General features: G+C 45.0%; 1 protein-coding gene across 1 annotated transcript; it reads left to right on the forward strand.

Moving 5' to 3' along the window:
* Positions 1 to 432: 432 nt before the first annotated feature.
* Positions 433 to 26,193, forward strand: NCMAP (non-compact myelin associated protein; the record flags this gene model as incomplete). Its single annotated transcript, XM_080656035.1, has 4 exons — positions 433 to 500; positions 22,408 to 22,496; positions 23,896 to 23,980; positions 26,052 to 26,193. Exons 2-4 carry the CDS (start codon positions 22,415 to 22,417, stop codon positions 26,191 to 26,193), a joined length of 309 nt encoding a protein of 102 aa, XP_080512161.1. The 5' UTR covers positions 433 to 500; positions 22,408 to 22,414.
* Positions 26,194 to 26,698: the final 505 nt, after the last annotated feature.

Genomic DNA, 26,698 nt, shown 5'->3' on the forward strand with positions numbered 1-26,698 from the left:
ACCCCCTTCTGTGCAGCACCCACAGCCCCCTTCACAGCAAAGCCAGTGCTGGTGCTGCGCCTGGCGGCAGGGAGAAGGGAGGCAGCGGGCCAACGCGAGAGCAAAGGTTTACATGAGACCTTGGGCCCCCAGACAAATGCCCTCTGTAGCTCCAGGCCTGTTGTGACTGGCCACGGGCCAGCTCTCACCACGGAGGCTTGAACTGCTGGGCCCGTTTCCCCACCTCCCGTCCTCTCGGCAGCCCAGCGCTTGCCAGGCCGAGCTTGGGCAGGAAAGGGGAAGGGTGTTTCTTCTGGAATGGAGGGTGTGGGAGGCAGGCGAGCCTCGGGGAGGGTGAGGGGCCACGTCCTGAACCAAACTGGGAGGCTGGGAGTCACACGGTGGAAGGAGCATGAGGAGGAGGCCCCAGGGCCCCAGCTGCGCGTTTTGCAGGAGAGCAAACTGAAGTCCAGACAGAAGAAGTGGCTTGCCCACGGTCACACAGCAAGTAGGCAGCACAGGTAAGACTCGAACCCAGGACTCCTAACGTCCAGCCCAGGTGCTTGCCCCGTACAGCAGGCCTCTCTGTCGGGGTTTTGGTGGTGACCCCGTTAAACAGGTAAGGAGGTGAGCTTCACAGACCAGGACAGTGAGATGCAAAGAGAGGATGTCACGGGTTACAGAGTCGTAGGTTTCTTGGAATTTCATATTCAAGTTCAGATACTCCGGAGTTCACATCCTTCACTCATTAACTGCAAACACGGTGAGGTTAGCCAAGCCCCTGGAAAACGTGGACAGAGAGGCAGAGAATCAGAAGTGAGACCCCTGAAACATCGGCATTGGGGACCAAGTCTGATTATTGGAGTTCGTAGGAGGACATTGGCCTTGATTCTTAAAAAGAATAATAAGGATCTCCCCAAGAGCAGTGGGGGTCAGGGCACCTGTTCCAAGGAGAGGGTTGGTACTCATTTATGTGGTTTCTCTCCCCCCCCCCTCGTCCCCTGCACTCCCACCCCAATTTTTCTCCAGAGGTTTACAGTTGGCTTGTCCATGGTGTACAGAACTCAATTACATCTACGTGTTCTTGCTTTGATAGGTGGTAATTAGACGTAACTCAGGAACTTAGAAGTAGCTACGTCTGTTCTTTTTAGGAATTTCCTGCAGTTACAATCCCCTAGGATTAAAAGCACCGGCAGCTAAGGTGGATAACACGGGCCAGGTGGGGCCTTACTCACCAGCCGGGGTTCCTTCAGGTTTGGTTTAGTTCTTAGTATGGTGACTGCTCTTGTCTTAAATGAATCAGAGGAGTTCTCCAAAACCCACCAAGTGAACTCACTCTCTCTGTGTGCCCCTGCGGGGGGGCCTTGCTGGCCCTCAGTTTCCCCAATTGTAAGGAAAGAGCATTGGGCTTAGTAGTTCTCAGACAGGGTTCCATAGAATCCTGTGGTCACAAGGGGGTGCCTCCTAGGACCATCGCAGAGGGTGTGGGGAGTGGGGAGAGATTGTGTGTGGGGAGGGGGAAAGCTAGGTTCCTTAAGTCTTTTGGAAGAGCTTATTTTTCTATCATAAATTCATCCCCAAACCCTCCAACAGAAAAGTAGATCTCCTTTCAGTCTGAAAATCTCCCGGTTTCATTTTTTCGTGGCTGGTGAATCCCCTGCACCTCCCTCCTCGCCCGCAGTGGGATTGGTCACCCCCAGGTTGCTGCAGAGTGATGGCCCTGGGCACCCCCTAACCCCCGATCCCATGCGCTGCTCCCCCTTGGCTTACTCTTCCACTTTAGTGGGGCCTATCCGCTAGGAGCTTCCTGGGCAAAGGTGCATGGGGTGCAGTGGATTTTTTAAAAAGCCTCGCATGCCCCAAAATATCGTTCTTATGCCCTTTCATTCAGTATTTAGCTTGGCTTGCTATCCACGTCTCGGCTGGAAATTATTTTCCCTCAGCATTTTGGAGGGTTGTCTTAGAGCTTCTGGTGCTGCCGCTGTCAAACCCAGGGCCATTCTGGTTTTATCTGATTGTTGGTCCTTTGTATTTGACCTTAAAAATAAAACTGCCCTCGCCAAGGAGCTCATTTGGTTAGATCATCATCCTGATACCCCAAGGGTACCCCAAGGTTGTGGGTTTGATCCCCAGTCGGGGCACATACAAGAAGCAACCAACGAATAAATAAATGGAACAACAAATCAATGTTTCTCTCTCAAATCAATTTTTAAAAAGAGGTTTTTTAAAAAAAATCTATGGACATGTGTGGACATGTTTAGAGCACCTGTGCTCTAAAGGTCATAAGGATGAGCCCTATTGTGGGTCTTTTTCATTCATTATTCTGGGGACTCAGAGGGTCCTCTCATTCTGAAAATTCATATCCTTCACTTCTGGGAAATTTTGAGGTATTATTTTTTATTTGATAATTTCCTTCCCTCAATTTTCTCTGCTTAATCACTTCTGGAATTCTTATTAGGTTGTTGGACCTCCTGGAGTAATCTGTTTTGCTTCACTTTATAAGACATTTTGTCAATCTTTCAAGCCTTTTTTGAAATTTTTATTTCTTTTGTCAATTTTTAGCTTCTTAACACCCTTTCTTTTTTTAAAAAAAATATATTTTTATTGACTTCAGAGAGGAAGGGAGAGGGAGAGAGAGATAGAAACATCAATGATGAGAAAGAATCATTGATCCACTGCCTCCTGCACGCCCCCTACTGGGGATCGAGCCTGCAACCCAGGATGCTCTACCCACTGAGCCAAACCAGCTAGGGCGACACTGAGCTTTTAATTTTATTTAATTTTAATTTATTGTCATTTAAATGTAAATGGCCGCACGTGGCTGTCATCCGGGCTGTGCAGGTCTACCTCCTGACTCACTCTCTGCAGAGGGTGAACTTACCGCATTCCTCGGGGCAGAGGAAGCCTATGCCAGGGGGACCCAAGGAGGAGGGAATGGAGCTGAGCTGCAAATTCCTCTTTTCAGCCCCACGTGGGAGCCTGGCCTTTGGTGGCATCTGCTGCCACCCATTCCTGAGTCTTCCTGGGGTTTCGTCAGCGAGATCAGCTTTTATTGGTTTCCCATCAGCCCGTTTGGGCCTTGGCCTTTTCCACTCAACCATCAGCTCTTCCTGCTTTCAAACCTGGATCGGCCTCTCTCCAATGGTTGTCTTCTCTCCTTTCCCTTGGCCTGTGGATCTACATGTCTTGATTGCTTTAGTATCATTTGTGAGGCGTCTCAGGAGGAAGCAGAGATGAATGCTTGTGTTCCATCAGCTATGTTTAACCAGAAAAATATAATTTTTAAAAGAAAAATATAGATCCTAAGCATTATTTCTCCCAGAATGAGGCAAAACCGAATTTATCCTTTTTACCTCTGTTTTCGTATGAGTCAGGAGAGTCATCCCTAAGTCACTGAGGAGCCCAGGACTGCTGGAGGAGGTGTGAGGCCCAGGACCGCTGGCGGGCTGGGGCGGGACAGGCTGGCTAACCCAGGCAGCGTGGTGTCTCATTTCTGTAAAGGGATGGATCAGTGGGCTTCTGGAGGGGCCCTGCAGCTGAAGAGCATCCTTACACACCAGAATGGGACAGCGAGTGCATTTACAAGATTAAAGACCAGGGGTCCTCAAACTTTTTAAACAGGGGGCCAGTTCACTGTCCCTCAGACCGTTGGAGGGCCAGACTATAGTTTAAAAAAAAAAACTATGAACAAATTCCTATGCGCACTGCGGGCCCGGGATGAGTCGGCTGCTAAGCAGGACAGGCAGCAGCACCCGGCGGGCCGGATAAATGTCCTCAGCGGGCCGCATGTGGCCCGCGGGCTGTAGTTTGAGGACCCCTGTAAGCCCTCAGTCTTCCAACGAAAGCGGGTCCAATTACTCAGTAGTTGCTAGGCAAAAGACAACTCAAAGAAGATTTTATGAGAAGGAAGGGACATGATTGAGAGCTGTCAAGCAAGGACACCCGTGGGGGCGAGGGGGGCGAGGAAGGTCACTTCCCAAAGCAGCTGTCCCCAGCAAAGGATCGGATTCGTCTTCATTCAGGGAAATCATGCATAGACAGCAAGGTGAGCTTCATCGTCGAATGGCCAGGTGGGGGCATTACTGCGCATGCGCCTTCAGACAACATGCCAATACTTATGCCGCATGTTAAAAAATGGTGGGAAATCTCCACCCGTGGGAGGAAAGGGAGGAGGTTTTAGTATTATAAGGAGGATATAATGAGACGAGTTCCTGAAGCGGTTGGTATAGTCCTCCAGGCCGCTTCTCCCAGCCTCGGGTGATTTGAGCCGGATCAGTCCCCAGGTCCCGCAAAGCATCTTGGGCTTATCCCTGGAAAAAAAAACAGTTCTGGTACTTGTCAATGTCAGGGATGGCACAGATATGGAAAAAAGTTTAACTAATTAAGTCTCAGCCCTTCTGCTAAACTTTTAGCAAATTACAGGATATGGTTACACAAGCCTTCTAGTATCCAGGGTGATCTAAGTGGGTTAACAGGTTATTACTTCTTTTTTTATATATAATTTTTCTTGATTTCAGAGAGGAAGGGAGAAAGAGATAGAAACATCAATGATGAGAGAAAATCATTGATCAGCTGCCCCTTGCATGCCTCACACTGAGGATCGAGCTAGCAATCGGGGCATGTGCCCTGACCGTGGAACTGTGACCTCCTGGTTCATAGGTCGACGTTCAACCACTGAGCCATGCTGGCCAGGCTACAGGTTATTAATTATAAATAAAGGTTAGTGTATGCTAGGCTACCTGCAAGGCTGTATATCTATATTTTAAGTTAGGTTACATTGGCAGAGAGGAGATGTAGAAAGAAAAAATTGAGAATGGTTACCAGTTAACTGGGCAAATGAACCTCACAGATGGGACAGGATCCTGGGTGGTGAGCGCTGGAGTGGGGTCGTCCTTCAGGACAAGATGAACTACAGATGTATTTGAAGTTAGGTTGGAGGTAGGTGCTGAGACTTGCCTGGAGGGAAGGAATCAGGCCTGCCCTGTTGACTCCTGAGCCCACTCCCCACAACCCTGCACTGGTCCACTGTCTTTGGGACTCTTTCTCTGCTCCCATCAATAGACTTCTCGCGTACTCCCTCCTGATGTGTGCTAGTGCCTACCACTCCTGTCTGATCCCCTCAGTGCCCTGCACAGCTCCTGGCCTATGCGGACTGTCTGCTCAGGCAGGGCATGGGAGGCAAGAGTAGATAGGAGTGCAAAGCCTGGGGTAAGACAGATAAGAGACTAAAGCCTTCATATATGCGCCCCCCCACCACCAAGGTTATCCACATCCTAATCCCCAAACCTGTGACCGTGTTACCTTACATGACAAAAGGGACTTTGTAGATGAGAATAAGGATCTAGAGGTGAGGGGATTACCCTGAATTACCTGGGTGAGGCCAATGTAATCACCAGGGTCCTTACACGAGGGAGGCAGGAGAGTGAGAGAGGAGAGGAGAGAGATGGAAGCAGAGGTCAGAGGAAGAGAGAGATGGGGAGATGCCTCACTGTTACCTTGAAGATGTAGGTGGAGGAGGGGCCTTGGGCCAAGGAGTCCGATGGCCTGCAGAAGCCGGAAGAGACAAGGCAACAGATTCTCCCCCAGAGCCTCCAAAAGGAATACAGCCCTGCCAACTCCTCGCTTTTAGCCCGGTGACACTGATTTTAGGCTGCTGACCTCTAGAACGACGAGAAAATTCATTTGTGTTGTTTTCAGTCACTGAGTGTGTGGTGATTAGTTACAACAGCCAAGGGAACGAATGCTTCCTACCTGTGCTCTACGTTAGCACCGGAACGTTGGGTGCGTTACTGAGCCTCAGTTCCTCCATCTGGGAAACAGAGATAATAGACGTGAGGAAATATATACAAAGTACTTGGCATGGCAACCAGTGCAGAGCAAGCACCTGGTAAATGGTGGCTGTGTTTGTGGCTGTCGTCATCATTGTTATTACTGGTTGTCTCTCCACGGATGGGTATTTCCCTTCCTGTCGAGACTTTCTCAGGTGGAAAGGGTAGGGCACTGCCAAGAGACAGGTGTGTTGTTCTGCTCCAGTTCTCCACCAGAGGCCATTTGCCTCTCAGACTCAGACTGAGAAACATCTGGAGACATTTTAGCCACCATGAGGGGTGCTGCTGGCATCTAGTGGCTGGAGGCCAGGGATGCTGTAAACACCCTGCCGTGCACAGGTCAGGCCCCGAAATGGAGAATTATCTGGCCCCCGTGGCAACAGTGCCGGGTGTGAGGAGCCCTGCCATCTCAGGGTGCTGACCCTTGCAGTGGCCCAGGACAATGGCTTACCTCCTGGGAGGCTTGGCAGCCACGGACAGTTTGGAGGTAGAAGATGGGAGTTTGAGTCTCAGCTCCTCCACTCATTGTAAGACTTGGAGCAAGTCACTCAACCTCTCTGAGCCTCCGTGTTCTATCAGCAAAACGGAGATAAAAAGGCCCACCTTGCTGAAGTGATTACATGAGAAAACATGCGGGAGCCTAGTGCCTAGCACTGTGTTCGTGTCTCCTTAAACGCTGGCTCCCTCCCCTTCCTGACTAGAATGTCAAGGTGGAATTCTTTTCTTCTGACGTATTCACTTAAGGGCATACATTCTTTAACCTTGGGCTTTTTTTTTTCTCCTGGGGGACAGTGGGACACCTGGAGATTTATGCGGGAGGTGTAGTTTGAGGAGCCTTGGGAGCCGGGCCCTTGGCTTGTGCCCAAAGACTGAGGAACAGATGGAAGCCACAGGTCACATTCCAGCTCTTGGTCAGACTCAACCACAACGCCCACAGGTCTCATCCTCCCACTGACTCCTGGCACTGTTTGTGCCACCCTTTTGGCACCAGGCAAAAATCGGCCCCGTGACCTCTTTCATCGGGATTTCTACTTACAAATCTCAGCAGGTGGAACTTAGATTCGTGTGTCTTGGCTTGGGAGCTCCTTGAGGCAGCTTTCTTTACAATGTGGGCCACGAAAATCAGAAATAGAGAATGTTCAAGGCAGGATTTGACAGAGTAGGTAAATAAGACTTCATAGAAGTGGTGGGCCTAGAACCCAGATCTGCAAACCACTGCTTTTTCCATAGGACTTCAATATGATATTGATCAGACATCGCTGAGATCAAGGCTGGGCTAGACATGAGGGAGATGATTCCAAATAATTATTGATTGAAGGATTCTTGAAGGAAACAATTCCACTTCTTGTCCTCACTGTCTAAGCTCTAGGAACGTGATTCCCACAGCACTTCTTTGCATCCTCTCTGTGCTATGTACGAGGTAGGCGCTGGTTGAATGAATGACAGGGCAAATGGACAGAAGAACACGTGGAAGGTAAATTGTGTGGAGTGGATGGGAGGATGAAAGAATAGGTGGATAACTGAAACCAGAAATGTGTTCCTAATTTCTGAAAACCAACCACAAGGAACATGTATTTGGTTTGTAATTGTGGATGGCCCCAAGTTCAAGGGAACATTAAGCTAACTTGGATCCCATCTTTGGGAGCTGTAATACACAAGGGGAAAGAGCCACGCACAGACAGACAGATGGAGCAGGGGAGATGATGTGGAACCCAATAGGAATGGAGAGTGTAGGAGGTGGCCCTTTAGGATTCAGGCAGAATTGGGTTACTATGTGCCCAACAGACTGTTTGGAGGTTCACCCCATAAGGACCGCTGCTGCCACTTCCAACCCCTGTGTGCACTTCTCAGTTTGGTCCAGTCTCAGATGCCTTCCAGGAAGCATTCCTGCCTTCCAGCGTGAACTGCATGTGCTGACTTCCCTCTCCTAACACCCCCGAGTCAGTATCTACAAAGAAAAATGAAAATACTGGTTCTTAAGTTAAGCTATGAATAGCTATTGCATAAAATAGAACTAGAGATTGGAAAGGTTCTTAGAGATCATCTTCAAGTGGGACCATTTTACAGATGGGAAAACTAAGGTCCAGAGAGAGGAGAGCTTTCCAAAGTCACATGCAAAACGAGTGGGAAAGGCAACCCTGTTCTCCTGATTCTCACCCCAAGAATCTGTTACTTGTTCTTCCTTGGCCCACCCAACTGCCCCCATGCTCTACCAGTCGCATTAGGACTTTTGCCTTCCTGGGGGAGGTGTCATTATTTCCTCTATCTCTGCCCTCAGTGGAGATGGAGGAGAAAATTGGAACCCTCGGGTAGTTCTGGTGAATCCCTCCTCAGTTCCCTCCTTGGGACATCATACTTCATGGAGCTGGAGTTTCTTTCCTGAAGGCCCAAATCAACAAAGTCAAGGCTAACAGGAATCAATGCAAAGTCCTGCACTTAAGTTCAAAAAGACATTTGCACAAGAGCATAATGGAGACCTAGTTATTGGACAGAAGCTCATCTTAATATCATTACCATTAATAATGCAACTGCTATTGCCTTTTATTTCCACAGCACTTTGCAGTTTAGAAAGCCCTTTTACTTACCAATCTTAGGGCTCTGATTGACCATAAACAAGTATAAGAAGAAGTCTGAAAAAGTTTTAGGGGTGTATCAACAGGGTGTGTATGAGCAGTGTACTGTGGCCCCTATAAAGCTAATGAGCTATTTGTTTGCATTAATCCAGTGTAATACCAATAGGTTTTGTGCACAGCCACTATTCTCAATATGTTACATGACTTATTTCATTTAATCTCACAACAACCCTCTGGAGTTTATAATAGATCAGAAAACCCAAGAGGTGAAGAAAGTTGACCAAGGTCACATAGAATTCTGATAAGTATCAAGAAAAATGTCATTCCAGACATTTCAGGACCCCTCTGGAGTCATGTGTTCAGTTTGTGGTACTGAATTTAAGGGAGACATTGACACAGAAAAATGAGGAACCCCAAAGTTTACTTAAAAGATCTGGGACTATTTATCTCTGAGAAGCAATGAATCAGAGAACATACAATTGCTGTTTCAAGGGCAGAAAACTTCTTTACTTAGAAACAGGTTGAGGTCACAGGACATTTATCAGTCATTTGTAGGTTAAGTACAAAGGGGCACACTGGCGGTGGAATAGACAGACGTGTCCCGAGCCTTGTCCTGGAGCAGATAGAAAGAACAGCTGAGGGTCACACGGGGAGTGTTCCTTGATGAGTTGAGGGACAGCTATTCTCCAGGAGACAGTGGGGGACTGTTGGACGGGACTCCCCTGACCAGGCAGCCCCCACTGCTGCTGGGTTCCCTCCCTGAGCAATCAGATTGGACGCGGAGATTGCGCCATCTTGAAGGGGAAAGTGGATGTTATCGGAAGCCTGAAACTGCAACTGCAGCACCCACCGAACAGCTGCGAACCCCAGAACACCGGTCCCCAATTGGCGCAAACACGCGGATTCAGGAGAGCTCTACACTCCACCACGGAAAGGTCAGATTTTGCCTGGGATAAGATGAGGTCTCTGGTCCCGCCAGGAGAGAGAAACGTGCGCACTGTGGGAGCTGGAGGACTGGGGGAAGTCTGCGCCTAGAAAAATCTGTGGCTGTTGGGGCTGGTGTGATTTGTAAATGTGGAAGGGGGTCCTCAGAGCTGCTAACAGAAGGGATCTCTAAAAAGACAGCCTAAAAATGTTAAAAGTGTGCCGGCTGCTTGGACCCAAGGGGGAAAAAAGACTGCACAGACTTGTGCGCAGCCCCGGAGTTTGCACACTTGCGCTGGCTCTTTTTGTTGTTGTTGTTGTTGTTTTCTTTTTTCTTTTTCCTCTTTGAATCCTTGCTTCTGATTACTAGGCCCAATACATAGGATCATCCAATTGGAGACACCCTAAGAGACTGCAGGGGAAGGATGTTTTTCTGGAGCCTGGGGATCAGAGCGGGAAATGGCCATCAGAAAACCAGCTCTGGGGCAACCCACTCCCACAAACCAGTATTGAGTGCCACAGGGAAAGCAGGATCTAAGCACTGGCTAGAGAGGACCTATAGACCCGAAGGTCAATCCAGAAACTGCCACCCAGGGGTTGAATCACAAATTGACTCTTGTGTAATCACAAATAAAGGAATACAAGAAATTAAGACACACTGCCTGCTTAAAAATCAGGACTGGCTTACAATACTGAGGAGCAGTGGAATGCAGGGAACTGCAATACTGTCCTGACTAGGAAACAGGCGTGCCAAACAGAACAGTAGAGGAAGTGAATGTCCTTAACTACTGTACATTTTTTTTTCATCTTTTACTTAAGAAACTAATTTTTTTCTTTTTTCCTCACTTGATTTTACCTTTTAAATTATTACATTTTTATTTTCAATCAGTATTATTACTACTACTATTTTACCTTTTTTTAAAAAAGTGTCATTTTATTTTCTCTTTATTTTACTTTGGGATTAGTGTTCTACATTCTATTTTCATCTTTCCTTTAGCATCATTTTACTCTATCTCAACTTTACCTTTATGCCATCACTCTCTTCCTACTTTTCCCCTTTTGTTGTCCTGTTTCTCTTACCCTTTTCCTGCTTTAGATTTTCCTATTCTTTCTTTTTACCCCCTGTTAAAATTTCACCCTACTTATATATCTAATTTCCAATCCCCTGCTCCAAGTCTATACACACCTCTCTCTTCTCTGTCTTCACTATCCAAAAAATTGTTTTTCTTTCTGTCCTTTTGTTGTTTGCTTGAATGTTGATTATATCGATTCTTTATGCTTTTTTGTGAGATTGTTTTGCTTATTCTTTTTTTTGTTTGTTTTTTTGTTTGTTTTTTTTTTGTTTTTTGCTTCTGTTTCCCCTCGCCTCACTTGATATTAGTTGTTGTTTGTAGTTTGTATTCATCTCCAGGTACTTGTTGCTGGCATTTGTTGGGATTAGTGGCTGTTTTATTGGAGTTTTCTCCCCATATATATAGTTTGTTCCCCTCTTCTTTCTTATTCTCTTTCTTTTCTCTTTTACTTTTTTTCCTTTTCCCAATTTCATTTTTGCGCTCCTTTCTCTTTTTTTTTTCTCTCTCTCTTCTTTCTCTCCTACCCTCTAATTTGCCTTTCTCTGGTGGTCACCTTTATTTGGGGTTATTAATATTGTGAATACATTTCTGTTCAGTGCCTTGTGCATTGTACCTGGTTGTGTTGTATTTTGTGCCTTTAAATCAATGCAGGAGAGAGAGAACTACATAACCAGACACCTAGAGAAGAGAGACCATGGGGAGACAAAGAAACAGCCCGCATATGAAAGAAAAGCAGGCATCACCAGAAAAGGAAGTAAACGAAATGGAGGCAAGCAACCTGTCAGAGAAAGAATTCAGAGAAATGGTCATAAGGTGGCTGAAAAGAATAGAAGACAAATTCAACAATATGAGTAAGAACCAAGAGGAAATGAAGAACCAAGAAGAAATGAAAAATGACATTGCTGCTGTAAAGAACTCAATAGAAAGCATCAAGAGTAGACTAAAAGAAGCAGAGGACCACATCAGTGAGCTAGAAGACAAGGTAGGAAAGAATACCCAAGTAGAGCAGCTTCTAGAAAAAAAATTAAAAAGCAGGAGGAGAGCCTAAGGGAACTTTGGGACCACATGAAACAAAACAAAATCCGCATAATAAGGGTTCCAGAAGGAAAGGAAACTGAGCAAGGAATAGAAAACCTGTTTGAAGAAATAATGACAGAAAACTTCCCTGATATAGGGAAGAAAAACCCCACACAAATCCAAGAAGCTCACAGAGTCCCAAGCAAAATGAACCCCAAAAGACCGACGCCAAGGCACATTATAATTAAATTGGCAAACACCAACGACAAAGTAAGAATCTTAAAAGTGGCCAGAGAGAGACAGAAAGTTACCTACAAATGAACCCCCATCAGACTAGTGACTGATTTCTCAACAGAAACTCATCAGGTCAGAAGGGAATGGAATGAAATATACAAAGTCATGCAAAGGAAGGGTCTGAATCCAAGAATACTGTACCCAGCAAGGCTATCAATCAAAATTGAAGGTGAAATCAGGAGCTTCACAGACAAAAAAAGACTAAGGGAATTTATTACCACCAAACCAGCAATGCAAGAAATGCTAAAGGGTCTGCTGGAAAAAAAAAAAAAAAAAGGAAGCGAAGAAGGAACACAGGGGTAAAGAATAAAAATGGCGACAAATAAGTACCTATCAATAATAACTTTAAATGTAAATGGATTAAATGCCCCAATAAAAAGACATAGGGTAACGGATTGGATAAGAAAACACGACCCATATATCTGCTGTCTACAAGAAACCTACCTCAGAAAAAAAGACGCACACAGACTGAGGGTGAAGGGATGGAAAAAGGTTTTTCAGGCAAATGGAAATGAAAAAAAAGCTGGGGTAGCAATACTTATATCTGATAAATTAGATCTCAAAGTGAAGGACATAACAAGAGATAAGGAAGGCCACTTCATAATACTAAAGGGAGCAATCCAACAAGAAGAAATAACTCTGGTAAACATATACACACCCTATACAGGAGCACCCAAATACATAAAAAAAACTCCTGGAGGATATCAAGGGAGAGATTGACAGCAATACAATCATAGTAGGAGACTTTAATACCCCACTATCACCATTGGACAAATCCTCTAAACAAAAAATCAGCAAAGAAACATCAGTCCTAAATGACTCACTAGACCAGATGGAATTAATTGACATCTTCAGAACATTTCACCCCAAAGCCACAGAATATACATTCTTCTCAAGTGCACATGGGTCATTTTCAAAGATAGACCATATGTTGGGCATAGGCAAAGTCTCTTCAAATTCAAGAAGATAGAAATCTTATTAAGCATCTTCTCAGATCACAGTGGCATAAAACTGGAAATCAACTACAATAAAAACAATCCAAAAAAACCAAACACCTGGAGACTAAACAGCATGCTATTAAACAATGACTGGGTTACCAGAGAGATCAAAGAAGAAATAAAAAAACATCATGGCAACAAACAACAATGAAAACACAACAATCCAAAATCTATGGAACATAGCGAAAGCAGTCTTGAGAGGGAAGTTCATAGCTCTACAAGCCTACTGCAAAAAACAAGAAACAATGGTAATAAATTACCTAACCCTACAACTCAAAGAGTTAGAAAAAGAGCAACAAGAAAAGCCCAGTGTAAGCAGAAGGAAGGAAATAATAAAGATCAGAGCAGCGATAAACGATATTGAGACCAAAAAAACAATACAAAAGATCAACAAAACCAAGAGCTGGTTCTCTGAAAGGATAAACAAGATTGATGAACCTCTAGCCAGGCTCACCAAGAAGCAAAGAGAGAGGACCCAAATAAACAAAATCAGAAATGAAAGAGGTGAAATAACAACAGACCCCACCGAAATACAAAGGATTGTTAAAAAATACTATGAACAACTCTATTCCAACAAACTGGACAACCTGGAGGAAATGGACATATTCCTAGAAAAATATAACCTTCCAAAACTCAACAGGAAGAATCCAAACATCTCCAATAGGCCAATAACTATGGAAGAAATTGAAGCAGTCATCAAAAAGCTTCCAGCAAACAAAAGCCCAGGCCCAGACGGCTTCACAGGGGAGTTTTACCAAACATTCAAGGAAGAACTAAAACCTATCCTCCTCAGACTATTCCAAAAAATTCAAGAGGAAAGAACACTTCCAAGCTCCTTCTATGAAGCCAGCATCATTCTAATACCAAAACCAGATAAAGACAACACAATGAAAGAGAATTACAGGCCAATATCCCTCATGAACATAGATGCCAAAATCCTCAACAAAATTCTAGCAAATCGGATCCAGCAGTACATCAGAAAGATCATACACCATGACCAAGTAGGATTTACCCCAGGAATGCAAGGATGGTACAATATCCGCAAATCAATAAACGTGATACATCACATAAAGAAATTGAGAGATAAAAATCACATAGTCATATCAATTGATGCAGAAAAAGCATTTGACAAAATCCAACACCCTTTATTGATAAAAACTCTCAACAAGGTGGGAATAGAAGGATCATACCTCAACATAATAAAAGCCATATATGATAAACCCACAGCTAACATCATACTCAATGGGCAAAAACTAAAACCATTTCCCCTAAGAACAAGAACAAGACAGGGATGTCCACTCTCACCACTCCTGTTCGACATAGTACTGGAAGTATTAGCCATTGCAATTAGACAAGAAGAAGAAATAAAAGGCACCCAAATTGGAAACGAAGAAGTAAAGCTGTCCTTATTTGCAGATGACATGATATTGTACATAAAAAACCCGAAAGACTCCATCAAAAAACTATTAGACTTAATAAATGAATTCGGCAATGTAGCAGGATACAAAATTAACGCCAAGAAATCTATGGCATTTCTATACACCAATAGTGAACTTACAGAAAGAGAGACTAAAAAAGCAATCCCATTTACCATCGCACCGAAAAAAATTAAGATACCTAGGAATAAACTTAACTAAGGAGGTAAAAGACCTATACGCGGAAAACTACACGACACTGAAAGAGATAGAGGAAGACGTAAATAGATGGAAGAACATACCATGTTCATGGATTGGTAGAATCAACATCATTAAAATGTCCATACTACCCAAAGCAATCTATAGATTCAATGCACTCCCCATTAAAATACCAACGGCATATTTCACAGACCTAGAAAGAACTCTCCAAAAATTCACCTGGAATAAAAAAAGATGCCGAATAGCCACAGCAATCCTGAGAAAGAAGAACAAAGTAGGTGGGATCTCAATACCAGATTTAAAGCTGTATTACAAAGCCACTGTTCTCAAAACAGCCTGGTACTGGCACAAGAACAGACATATAGACCAATGGAATAGAATAGAGAATCCAGATATCGACCCAAACCACTAAACTCAATTAATATTTGACAAAGGAGGCATGAACATACAATGGAGTCAAGACAGTCTCTTCAATAAATGGTGTTGGGAAAATTGGACAGATACATGCAAAAAAATGAAACTAGACCACCAACTTACACCATACACAAAAATAAACTCAAAATGGTTACAGGACTTAAACATAAGATGGGAAACCATAAAAATACTAGAGGAATCCACAGGCAGAGAAATCTCAGACTTATGCCGAAGCAATTTCTTCACAGATACTGCTCCTAGGGCAATAGAAGCTAAGGAGAAAATAAACAAATGGGATTACATCAAAATAAAAAGCTTTTGCACAGCAAAAGAAACCATCAACAAAACAACAAGAAAGCCCACTGTATGGGAGAACATATTTGCAAATGTTATCACTGATAAAGGTTTAATCTCCAACATCTACAGGGAACTTATACAACTTAATAAAAGGAAGATAAATGATCCAATAAAAAAATGGGCAACGGACCTAAATAGACACTTTTCAAAAGAAGACAGAAGGAAGGCCAAGAGACACATGAAAACATGCTCAAAGTCACTAATCATCCGAGAGATGCAAATCAAAAGGACAATGCGATACCATCTCACACCTGTCAGAATGGCAATCATCAACAAATCAACAAACGACAAGTGCTGGCGAGGATGTGGAGAAAAAGGAACCCTCGTGCACTGCTGGTGGGAATGCAGACCGGTGCAGCCACTGTGGAGAACAGTATGGAGTTTCCTCAAAAAACTAAAAATGGAGCTCCCATTTGACCCAGTAATCCCACTTCTGGGACTATATCCCAAGAAACTAGAAACACCAATCAGAAAGGATATATGCACCCCTATGTTCATAGCAGCACAATTCACCATAGCTAAGATTTGGAAACAGCCTAAATGCCCATCAGCAGATGAGTGGATTAGAAAACTATGGTACATCTACACAATGGAATACTACGCTGCTATAAACAAGAAGGAATCCTTACCATTTGCAGCAGCATGGATGGAACTGGAGAGCATTATGTTAAGTGAAATAAGCCAGGCAATGAAAGAAAAATACCACATGATCTCACTCATTTATGGAAAATAAAGAACATTATAACCTGATGAATAAAAAGATAGATACAGAGGCAGTAAAGCACCCAACAGACTGTCAAATTACAGCGGGAAGGCTGGGGAGCGTTGGGGAGGGAGGGAAATAGATCAACCAAAGGACTTGTATGCATGCATATAAGCACACCAATGAACACAAGACACTTGCGGGGGTGGGATGAGGGCATGCGACACGGGGTAGGGGAGGCTGGAGGAAGGTCAATGGGGAAAAAAAGGGAGATATATGTACTAATATATGTAATACTTTAAACAATAAAAATATTAAAAAAAATAAAAGCTTACATCCTCAAAATGTAAAAAAAAAAAAAAAGGGGGGGGGGCATACTCTAACCCAGTGGTCGGCAAACTGCGGCCCACGAGCCACATGCGGCTCTTTGGCCCCTTGAGTTTTTAGCAAAGGCCAGCTTAGGAGTACCCTAATTAAGTTAATAACAATGTACCTACCTATATAGTTTAAGTTTAAAAAATTTGGCTCTCCAAAGAAATTTCAATCGTCGTACTGTTGATATTTGGCTCTGTTGACTAATGAGTTTGCCAACCACTGCTCTAACCAACTGCTATTGCCACCTATTGGTGGGAGGTAAAATTGAAGTGTTGATATCAGCTAACTTAACTGCTCCATCCAATGGGAGATTGAATTTAACCTTTCATGCATAGAAGTGTTTGTTTTTTTTAATCCCCACCTGAGGATATTTTTTCCCCATTGATTTTTAGAGAGAGTGGAAGGGAGGGGGAGAGACAGAGAGAGAGAAACATCAATGTGAGAGAGACACATCAATTGGTTGCCTCCCGCACACACCCTGACTAGAGATGGAGCCTGCAACTGAGGTATAAGGTACAAGCCCTTGACGGAATCAGACCTGCAACCCTGAATTCAGTTCTCGGGCCGACATGAAGACCTAACCACTAAGCCAAACAGGCTAGGGCCACAGAAGTGCTTTCAACCTGACATTTGTCACGTGTAAGAGGTAGCAGATTACCTTTGTGGGCTGAGAATTAGGACCAATGGGTGAAAGTCACAAGAAGGGAAATTTTGATTCCAACATGAAGATTAATTTTCTGATAATTAAAACTTCCCAACAACTCCAGGGGCTGCTTGGGATCAGTGGGGTTTTGGTGTGTGGAAAAGGCCAAGTCATGCTGACCCTCCCATCTCTCAGGTGATTGGGGAAATCAATCCCAGTGTTTTGGTGGGTCAAGGTCATTCCTGGGTTATTTACTCTGAGTTACAGTTGGCCTTTTGAGCAGGAGTCACCTAGGATTGGTACTGTCTTTGTTTTCTTAGCCAACAGGGAACTTGGAGGCCAAGCCAGGAGGAAGGAGGGTACCACTGGGGCAGAGCAGCAGGGGAGATATTTTGGACAGGTGGGCCTGGCAACATTTATCTTCCAGATTTGGCTCTGACACTTGACCAAGGAACAGGCAGGAGTGGCTCAGGAGTAAATGGTCATGGCCCTCTATCACTTCCCAAACTGACCTCCCACACAGGCCATTTGTAAGCAACCCCAGGGACAACAATCGGTGCTGATTTTGTAAAGGTAATTAAGGCTCTGCTGGAGAGGTCCAGAGTGTTGCCTGGGCAGGGACCAGTATGATAGGACCAGTCAGGGTCAGGGGCCTGGAGCAAGGGCTCTGCCTCTCTCTGCCGCGCCCCCGCCTGTGTAGGCTTTCCGTAGGAGCCTGATGTTGATTTGAACTCTGGATGCTGGGCCATTTGTATTTTGTGGGTTCACTGGGAGGATTCACTGGGGGAACGGGTTATGGAATCCGACAGACCCAGCTTGAGTGCTGGCACAGCTACAATATTAGCTTGGTGAACTTATATTGATTTCATTCTGCTCTGAGCTTCAGTCTTCTCATCTGTAGAATGGGCACAGTGACTGCACCTTCCTTGCCAGATAGGTATGAGGATTCAATAAGACCTTCCACACAAAGCAATGAGTGCAGTGCCTAGCACATAGTTGTATTATTATTATTATTATTATTATTATTATTATTACTAGAGGCCTGATACACGAAATCTGTGAAAGGGGCTTGGCCCTCGCAGCCCCGGCTTCGTCTGGAAGATTGTCCGGAAGGTCTTTTGGCTCCGGTCTAATTAGCCTATTATGCTTTTATTATTATTATAGATTATTATTATTATTATTAAATTAACCTCAGTCAGTGAAAACCAGCATCACCCACCCCGTACACTCCTCTACACCCCCTTTTCTATAGCCATAGACCCTGGTCATAGCCATATTTGATACTGAAATCCCCCTACTGGACCTCACTTGGTTAACAAGACTGGCTGGGGCTCCACACATGAAAACACCCACAACCTTGGCCATCACTGTTCCCCCACCCTCCTCCCGCCTTCTCTGATGTGGCAGGAACAGAGATGCAATTGAGAGCCCTCGGCCCCGAGATGAGGCAGGAGACGCTCTGAGGTTGCTCACTGCTCTCTCAGAACGGAGAGTAGCTGGGCCCCCCCGAGAACAAGCTGCACCTGGAACTGGGGAGGTTGCCCGGGAGGTCATCCTGAGAGGAGCCGTGTCCTGGTGCCTTAGAGGCTGCATTACTGGTCAGTGTGTGTGTGTGTGGGTGGGTGGGTGGGTGGGTGGTGCGCGCATGTTTCTGTGGCGACTTGTCCTGGACCCCATAGTGGGTCCCACGGCAGGTTGGTGCAGTGGGAAGGATACACACTTTGAAGTTGCAGGGCCAGCTTCCAGGCTGTGTGAGCATGGACAGTTAGCTTTATCCCCAAGTCTTGGGGGCCTCACCTGAAACAAGGGGAGAGGAAGCCCTGTTTTACGTAAGTTAACAAATTAAACCAAAGCATGGATTTTTAAAAATACCTGCCACCAGGTTTTGCCATGTAGCAGGCCCTCAGGTAGTGGCTTCTGTCATTTTTGTGCTTGTTGGTTTAACGGCGGACGTGTGCATGGGCAGGATTTAGCTTATCCAGTGATTATTCTGCGTCTCCCTCACTAAGTGACTCTTGATCAGCGGCCACCTACATGCCTCTCTTTTCTGTTTTTAAAAGGAATTTTGAGAAAGCATTACTAGTGAATCTTCTCAGCTCGATATTGGTGGGGATAGAAGCAGAGGGTACATAGGCAGATGCATATTAAAATTATGTGCTGGGATGGAGAACAGTGTGGGGGGGCAGGGCAGGTATCTCTCCTTAGGAGTAGGGGGAGGGGTTGAGGGGGGAGGGGGAGACTTTCATGCCATATTCTCGTATTGGTCCACACTTATTTTTATAGAAAGAATGTTTTGTTGTTTTGAGCTCCAGATCCACCTGCCTGTAATGTAGTTCAGCAAATATTTCCTAATATCCACTAGAACACGAAAAAGCACTTTTCATACTTAACCTCTACCCCTCAGCTCCCTTGGGAAAAGCTATCTCATTTTACAAATGAGCAAACCAAGCTGGGAGAAGGTCAGTTACTCCCCCAAGTACTTCCACTGGCAAAGGTGAGCGGATCCGGACACGCTGTCTGGGGCAGGTAGAAGGTTTGAGAAAGAACCAGAAACGGGCTCTACCCTCAGTGAACCTGGGAGCTGAACTGCCAGCCACAGCAAGTGAGACGCATGCTGTGGTGTGTTCTCCGAGTGCTGCTGAGGGCGGAGAGGCCAGGAAGGCGAATTCTGTCTGGGTAGGACTCTTCCTGGGGTGGCTGGGCTGAGTCTTGAAGGATGTGATCTTTTTGGATTGGGAGCAGGCAGTGGAGTGTGGCCGACCTGGGCCTGTTTAGGACGATTAGGATACAGGAAGTCCAGCCGGGAAGAAACGCTGGCTGAGGTGGGGAGGTCAGGAGGCAGAGCCACAGGGGACTCCTCGCGGGGCATCTTGAGGATCCGGTCTTCGGTCTTCGGGAGGAGGCGCAGACAAGAGCCAGGAGGCTTTAGGCAGAGACCTAGAGGAGAGCTGAGAAAGTGAAGGCAGAGTCCATCCTATGGATCAACAGGGCCTGGCCACAGAGAGTCCTTCTGAGGCGGGAGCTCCAGCCTGGGTGCGGATGCCCTGACCCCAATGGAGGAGTGTTTCCATCAGGAGTTGGGAGGGTCTGGCACAGAAGCAGCCCAGAGGTGGGGGCTCTCAGGAGACGCCCACTGTGGGGGCCTGGGGAGGACAAAGCCCAGGGCAGCCAGCCCAGAGACAGCAAAGACCAGGAATGACGGGGGACGATGGAGAGGTCCATTGTCACAGCTTTTGGCAGAGGTTGGTGTGAGGAGCTGAAAGCTTGAAGACAGAGGGTGAAAATGGCCCATGAAGGGCTTTTGCTGCCAGATTTAGAAGTGTGGGCACTGGGGAGATGATTGTTTTTTGAGCCCAAGAATGCCGTGGTCACACCTACAGTCTTTCTCTACTAAAATGTGAGCTTCTCTCCCCCCGCCGCCCCCCGCCCCAAAATGAAATAAAATAGAATGTGAGCTTCTGGAGGCAGGAGTTTGTCTTTTATTTCATAATGTATTCCCAGCTCCTAGCACAGGGTCAATCACTTAGTAGGTGCTCGATTCATATTGGTTTACTAAATATGTTGACTCACAATATATACAAGGGTTATGGATCTATACTCTGTTTATGGGTGTACACTATGTTTATGGACATATACATATGTAGTAAACATTTTTCAAACTTTGATGAAAAGAATATACACTATTAGCCAAGGTAGGGGGGAAGGATTGAGATAGAATAGAAAAGGGATTTCATTTGAGTCTATTGTTTTTTTAAATAAAGAACAGAAGAAAATATGATTGTAAACATTTGTTCAATCCAAGCTGATTTCAGAGAAGAAGGGGCAGGAAGAGAGAGAGAGAAACATCAATGATGAGAGAGAATCATTGATCGGCTGCCTCCTGCATTCCCCCTACTGGAAATCAAGCCTACAACCAGGCATGTGCTCTTGACCAGAACTGAACCCGGGACCCTTCAGTCCACAGGCCCACGCTCTATCCACTGAGCCAAACCAGCCAGGGCTTTATTATTCTTAAATGTTTTTTTATTGATTTTTTTTTTTAGGGAAAGAGGAAGCAAGAGGGAGAGAGAAACATCTGCTGCCTCCCGCATGCCCCCTACTGGAGCTGGAGCCTGCAACATGCAACCTGGGCATGTGCCCTGACCATATTTGAACCAGCAACCTCTTGGTGCAAGGAATGACACTCAACCAACAGAGCCACATCAGCCAGGGCAGAAATATTTTTTTAATTATAAAGAATAATATAGCCCTAGCCGGTTTGGTTCAGTGGATAGAGCGTCGGCCTGCGAACTGAAAGGTCCCAGGTTCGATTCCGGTCAAGGGCACATGCCCGGGTTGTGGACTCGATCCCCAGTGGGGGGCTTGCGGGAGGCAGCCGATCAATGATTCTCTCTCATCATGGATATTTCTATCTCTCTCTCCCTCTTCCTTCCTCTCTGAAATCAATAAAAATGTATTTTTTTAAAAAAGAATAATATATACCCTGGCCAGTGTGGCTCAGTTGGTTGAGCGTCGACCTCTGAACCAGGAGGTCACAGTTCGATTCCCGGTCCAGGCTCCACATCTTCCTAGCTGTGTGACTTTGGTTCATTCACTTGATTCAGCCTGTTTGCTCAGCTGCAAAATGAGAGGATTAAATGAGCTTATGTAGTACGTGAAGGCACCTGGGACAGAGCCTGGTGCATGATAAATAAATGCTCAACATGCATTAACTCTCTTCCCATGGAGGGCTTTGTGCAACCTGACCTTTGTTCTCCTTCCTCTCACCCACCAGCCCATTTGAATTGATCTCCTCCCATGGCTTATGTCACTGACTACTTCATAACCATAGTTAATTTTTTTCCCATTGCCTCCTTAGATTATAAAACATTTAAAAGCAGGAATATCATTCCAGACACTGTTGCAGGTAGTGAAAAGGCCACTAGTGTGGGAGGCAGATGTCCTGGGTTAACTTCTGCTGGGTAAACTTGGGGCTCCATGTAGTTTGGGGGCTTCAGTTTCATCAGTTAAATGGCAGTAATAATAGCCTCCCTCACACAGTTTCCTGAAGAGCAATTCAGACATTCTGTGTGAACCTGGTCAGGAGGAGTTTAATAAATGTTGTTGAATGGATTTAAACTGCTTTGAAAAATGAAGTTCTTTACAAATATCAGACATTATTTTTAATTCCCTAAAGTATACACTGAGTGGCCAGATTATTATGATCTCTGAACGCATAATAACCTGGCCATTCAGTGTATTTGTATCTCAAATGGGTACCAAAAGTATTCTAGACTTTTGCTGGAGATCAACCACCTATTTGCCCTGAGCTTTCTATCAGCCAGTGCAAAGGGGAAAACTGAGCAGGTGCACGATTTATAGTATCTTTGATATCAAATAAATGAGGTACTCAAGAGAAGTACACTGAGTGGCCAGATTATTATGCTTTCAGAGATCATAATAATCTGGCCATTCAGCATATAGTAAAGGTTTGTATTGACTTGCTGACAGCTTGAATATTCTCCAATCATCCAGATAAAGACCAAAGGAAGCATCACACCGGCGTTATAAAGCTTACTCTGATTTGAAACAAAATTTCATCTTCATTCTCACCAGGATCAAGATGACCACAGCCACCCCTTTGGGGGGTACCACCTTCTTCTCATTGAACGTGACCACCAGAGAAGATGACTTTCTGTACAAGAGTAAGATCAACTTGGCGTGGCAGCTGGGGGAGGGATGGCGGGGCAAGTGTCAAGGTCAGCTCCTGGTCTAGAGGTCAAGAGCTTGGGCTCTGGAGACAGACTGCCTGGGTCTCAGTCTCAGTTCTACTGCTTGCCAACTAGGTGACCTGGAGCATGTGACTTCACTGCTCTGTGCCTGTTTCTTCATCTATTAATGGGATATTAATGAAGTTACCACATAAGGTAGGTGAGGATTAAAAGAGATAATCCATGTCAAGAGCTTAGAACAGCTAGATGTGTACTAAGTACCTAATGGGTAGTATTATTACCACTATTATTTTCATTAGGGAGTTGTGGGGTCTAGAGGGCCATGGGAATTTGAATCTTTTGTAAGATGTCCTTAGATGGGTCGCCTTGAAGTGTAACTACTTTCATTTTTTTGCGAGGCAAACACATCCCATCAGTTCACAAAGGAGTAAATGAATGTAGGTGGAGGAGTTAGCTCAGGTGAGACATCTGCAGGAACAAGGGGTCCCCAGGAGGAAACATATGAGGGTGACTCTTCAGAACACCAGTTGATTGTATTGGGGGAAGGCTGGGTCCGTTTCAGTCATTCCAGTTGACTTGGTATTCACTTCTGCAAATGAAGCAGGCCTCCTGGCACGTGGCATGTCCCCAGTAATGAACAGGTCCAGGCTCTGGGTGCTGGCAGGGCGCTGGGTTAAGGTGAATGTGTATATATGTGTAGAAAATCAGTGCTTCTTGGGGCAATAAGGTTTTTATCCCCTCTCTCCCTTTTTTGGTTTGTATTTTCAAAATTTTCTACAAAAATTACATATTACTTTCATATTATCAAAGAGAGGGAAGGGCCCTGGCCGGCCTGGCTCAGTGGTTAGAGTGTCAGCCCATGCACCAATGGGTCGCGGGTTCAATTCCTGGTCAAGGGCACGTACCTGGGTTGCAGGTTCAATCCTCAGCCCTATATGCGGCGCGTACAGGAGGCAACCAATCTCTCTCTTTTTTCCCCCTCCCTCTCTCCCTTTCACTCTCTCTAAAAATCAATGGAAAAAATATCCTCCGGTGAAGAATAGTTTTAAAAAAAGAAAAAAGAGGGAAGGGTGTTTTGCTTGCCTGTTTCACAAAAGAGGTTTGAAGCTGTATAACGCTGGACTTGACCCAAGGCAGAATTTTGGCAGGCGGTGTGCTGGGGACATAGCTCCCAAGGCCCGTTGTGAATAGGGATGCACTGCTGCTCAGATGTGACTCTATCCCGGGGTCAGCAGTGAGGTGCAGCATTCTCTTGTCTTCCCCTTGGCCCAGGGGCGATGTCAGGTGCCACAGGAGGAGCCCCCTCCCAGTCTCTGAATGCTCCTCCGCATTTCAGTTCCCACATTTGTCATCTCCCCTCTCCTCCTTGTAGGTTCTGGAGCCATCGTTGCTGCCATTGTGGTGGTGGTCATCATCATCTTCACCGTGGTTCTGATCTTGCTGAAGGTGTACAACAGGTATGGGTCCCTTCAGTGACGCCAGAATGAATGGGAGCTAACACGTGTGGGTGCCCGTCACGTACCCAGCAGCATCCATGAGTCCATCCCCATCCTCTAGCCCTTTGTGGGCCCTTTTTGGATATCTGCTCTCCTATAGAAACTTCACAGTGACCAAATATTTTTGTACTTGGAGATATATTTTTAAAATACAACAGTGATCATGACAATGACATAGGCCTTGAGCACGGTGGCAAACACCTGTACATATATACAGGTAATAGAGGGATGTTTCAATCCTCTTCTACTGGGTAGGCCTCTGCTGGGTGAACCACATGAATATTTGGGGTGACAAATACATGTACACATGACTCCACTTTCTGGGACCAAATAAGATAAAATAAAATAATAGAACTTGATTGCATGAAGGCTAAATTTTGTGTTAATCACCTCTAATCACAACTTTGCTAGAAGGTCATTCTTTTCAAGGAAGAAATCAATTGTCAAAGTTTAAAAAACAGTATGTACAGTATGATAAGACACCTGGATTACACACTCACATTCAAGGAGGGCTCAAATGAGACACAACAAGGTGTTAACAAGCAGGGGCTGTATGGGGTTGCTAGTTAGTTAGTTGTTAAAACTTAGTTGTTGGTTTTTGTAGGGGAAGGGTCTGTGGATCCTTATCTTTGAGGAGTAGTAAGCATGCATTGTTTTCATCATAAAATAATATTATTTATATTGGTAGATGACATATACTCATCGCTTACTACGTGCCATGCATGGTCCTAAGCTTCTTACATGTATTAAGTCATTTACACTTCACAACAACCCCACAAGGTGGGTACTACTGTTGTCCCCAAATTTTTAGACATGAAAAAACAGGCACAGGAAGATTAAGTAACATGTCCAAGGTCACGCAACCCTAATTGCCAGAGTTGGGACTCAGCCCAGTTCATCTCGTCTCAAAGAAAATACTACACCACTGCAAGTAATAATAATGATAATATGTAATAAGTTATTTTTCAAAACTTCTGGGGTGTTACAATTTGAGTCTATCCCAAACCAGGAAGTGGCATCAAACCCCTGTGTTTACCCTTCATTTCTCTCTGTCGTTGATGGGACTCTAAGCCCCTTTTCTAGCGGGTAAGGTGGATGAAGACTCCACTCACCCCTGTGTACAGTGATGTTTGGTCTGTCAAAACCAGACAAGTCATTTAACCGCTCAGCGCCGATTTTATCATCTTTCAAATGGAAGGGTCTCCAAGTGTGATAATTATGTTGTGGTTACATTGGAGAATGCCCTTGTTCTTAGTACCACCGAGGGATAAAGTGGCATGGTGTCTGCAACTAACTCACAAATGGCTCGTGATTTTAAGAAATCACACACAATTCTGTGTGTATGTATGTATGTGTGTGTGTAAGTGGTGGAGGGGGAGGAAGGGAAGGAGAGAGAGAGAGACAGAGAGAGAGAGAGAAAACAAATTTGGCAAATTGTTAACAGCCAGTGAACTGTTTGGTGAAGGGTATTCGGATATTAATTGTACTGTTTGTGCAACTTTTCTGAGGATTTGAAATTTTTAAAAAAGTATTATGACAGGTCAACAAGATGAAATATATAGACATTAGAATGAATGGCTGTTGTTAATTATTGAATTTTATGGCATATGAGATGAAAGACAGGATATACATTTTAAGTATATTCTCTTCTCAATTATGTTCAAAGAAAGTTACTAAATATTTCTAGCAATAAAATTAGCAAGCATAAAGAGGCTGCAAAATTTAACTCATGCTATCAAAAATGGAACATCTTTGTCTTGTCTTTAATACAGCCACCTATCTGACAGTTGACTCATTCATTAATAAGAAAAAATTAAATAAAATATCTAATTTACATTAAACAAAAAATCAAAGGGTTAGACTAGCTAATGTCTAAGGTCCCGTCCAGCTGTGAAAGTCGATAATTGGCAATTAAGCAACATAATTTAATGATGATCTACATTAATCTCTTCGCCGGAGCCATAGTCACAGAACCCACTCCCTGGGGCACAGGAGGGGAGAGACTCAACCAAGTGTGCGTATCTCATTGCAGGAAAATGAGGGCAAGGCGGGAGCTGGAGCCCAAGGGCCCCAAGCCGGTCTCCCCTTATGCCCAAGGCCCAAACAGCAGCAGCAGCCAACACCCTGCAACTGTGACCTTCAGCCCTGTTGACGTCCACGTGGAGACTCGGTGACCCCCTCGCTGGTGCTATCTCAGCTACTCTCTGAAGAGCCTTCTCCAGTCAAGACCAACAAGCACGTTTCTCCTTTGGCAGCTTCAATATGAATTCCTTCCAGTCAGATCAACAGGGGCATCTCATCCAACCCCTGAAGCTTCAGGCAACCCCCAACCCCATTCTGCCCTACCCCGTACCACCCCCACTGTATCTGTATCTCTGTTGCCACCTTACCAAAAAGCTGTGGAATACCCTTTTGTCATCTGAGGAGGTAGAGCTATGAAGGGAATCCAATGATGTGGGTTTGGCTCTCTCCCCTCAAAAACGATAGCTAGACAGACAGACAGCCCAGCAGTTTTCTGGTCAGGGGTCAGAGGTCAGGGCATGCTCCTGAGAGTGTCACAACTGAGTCATGTCAGAGTAAGGGCCATATCCACAGCTTTGCAAGGCGAACTATTCAATCCCATAATCAGGGGAACTAACTGGACTAACTAACCAGAAAACCAGCTCATTAATTTGTAAC

This window comes from Plecotus auritus, assembly GCF_963455305.1.
Source record: "Plecotus auritus genome assembly, chromosome: 2".
Taxonomy (NCBI): Eukaryota; Metazoa; Chordata; class Mammalia; order Chiroptera; family Vespertilionidae; genus Plecotus; species Plecotus auritus.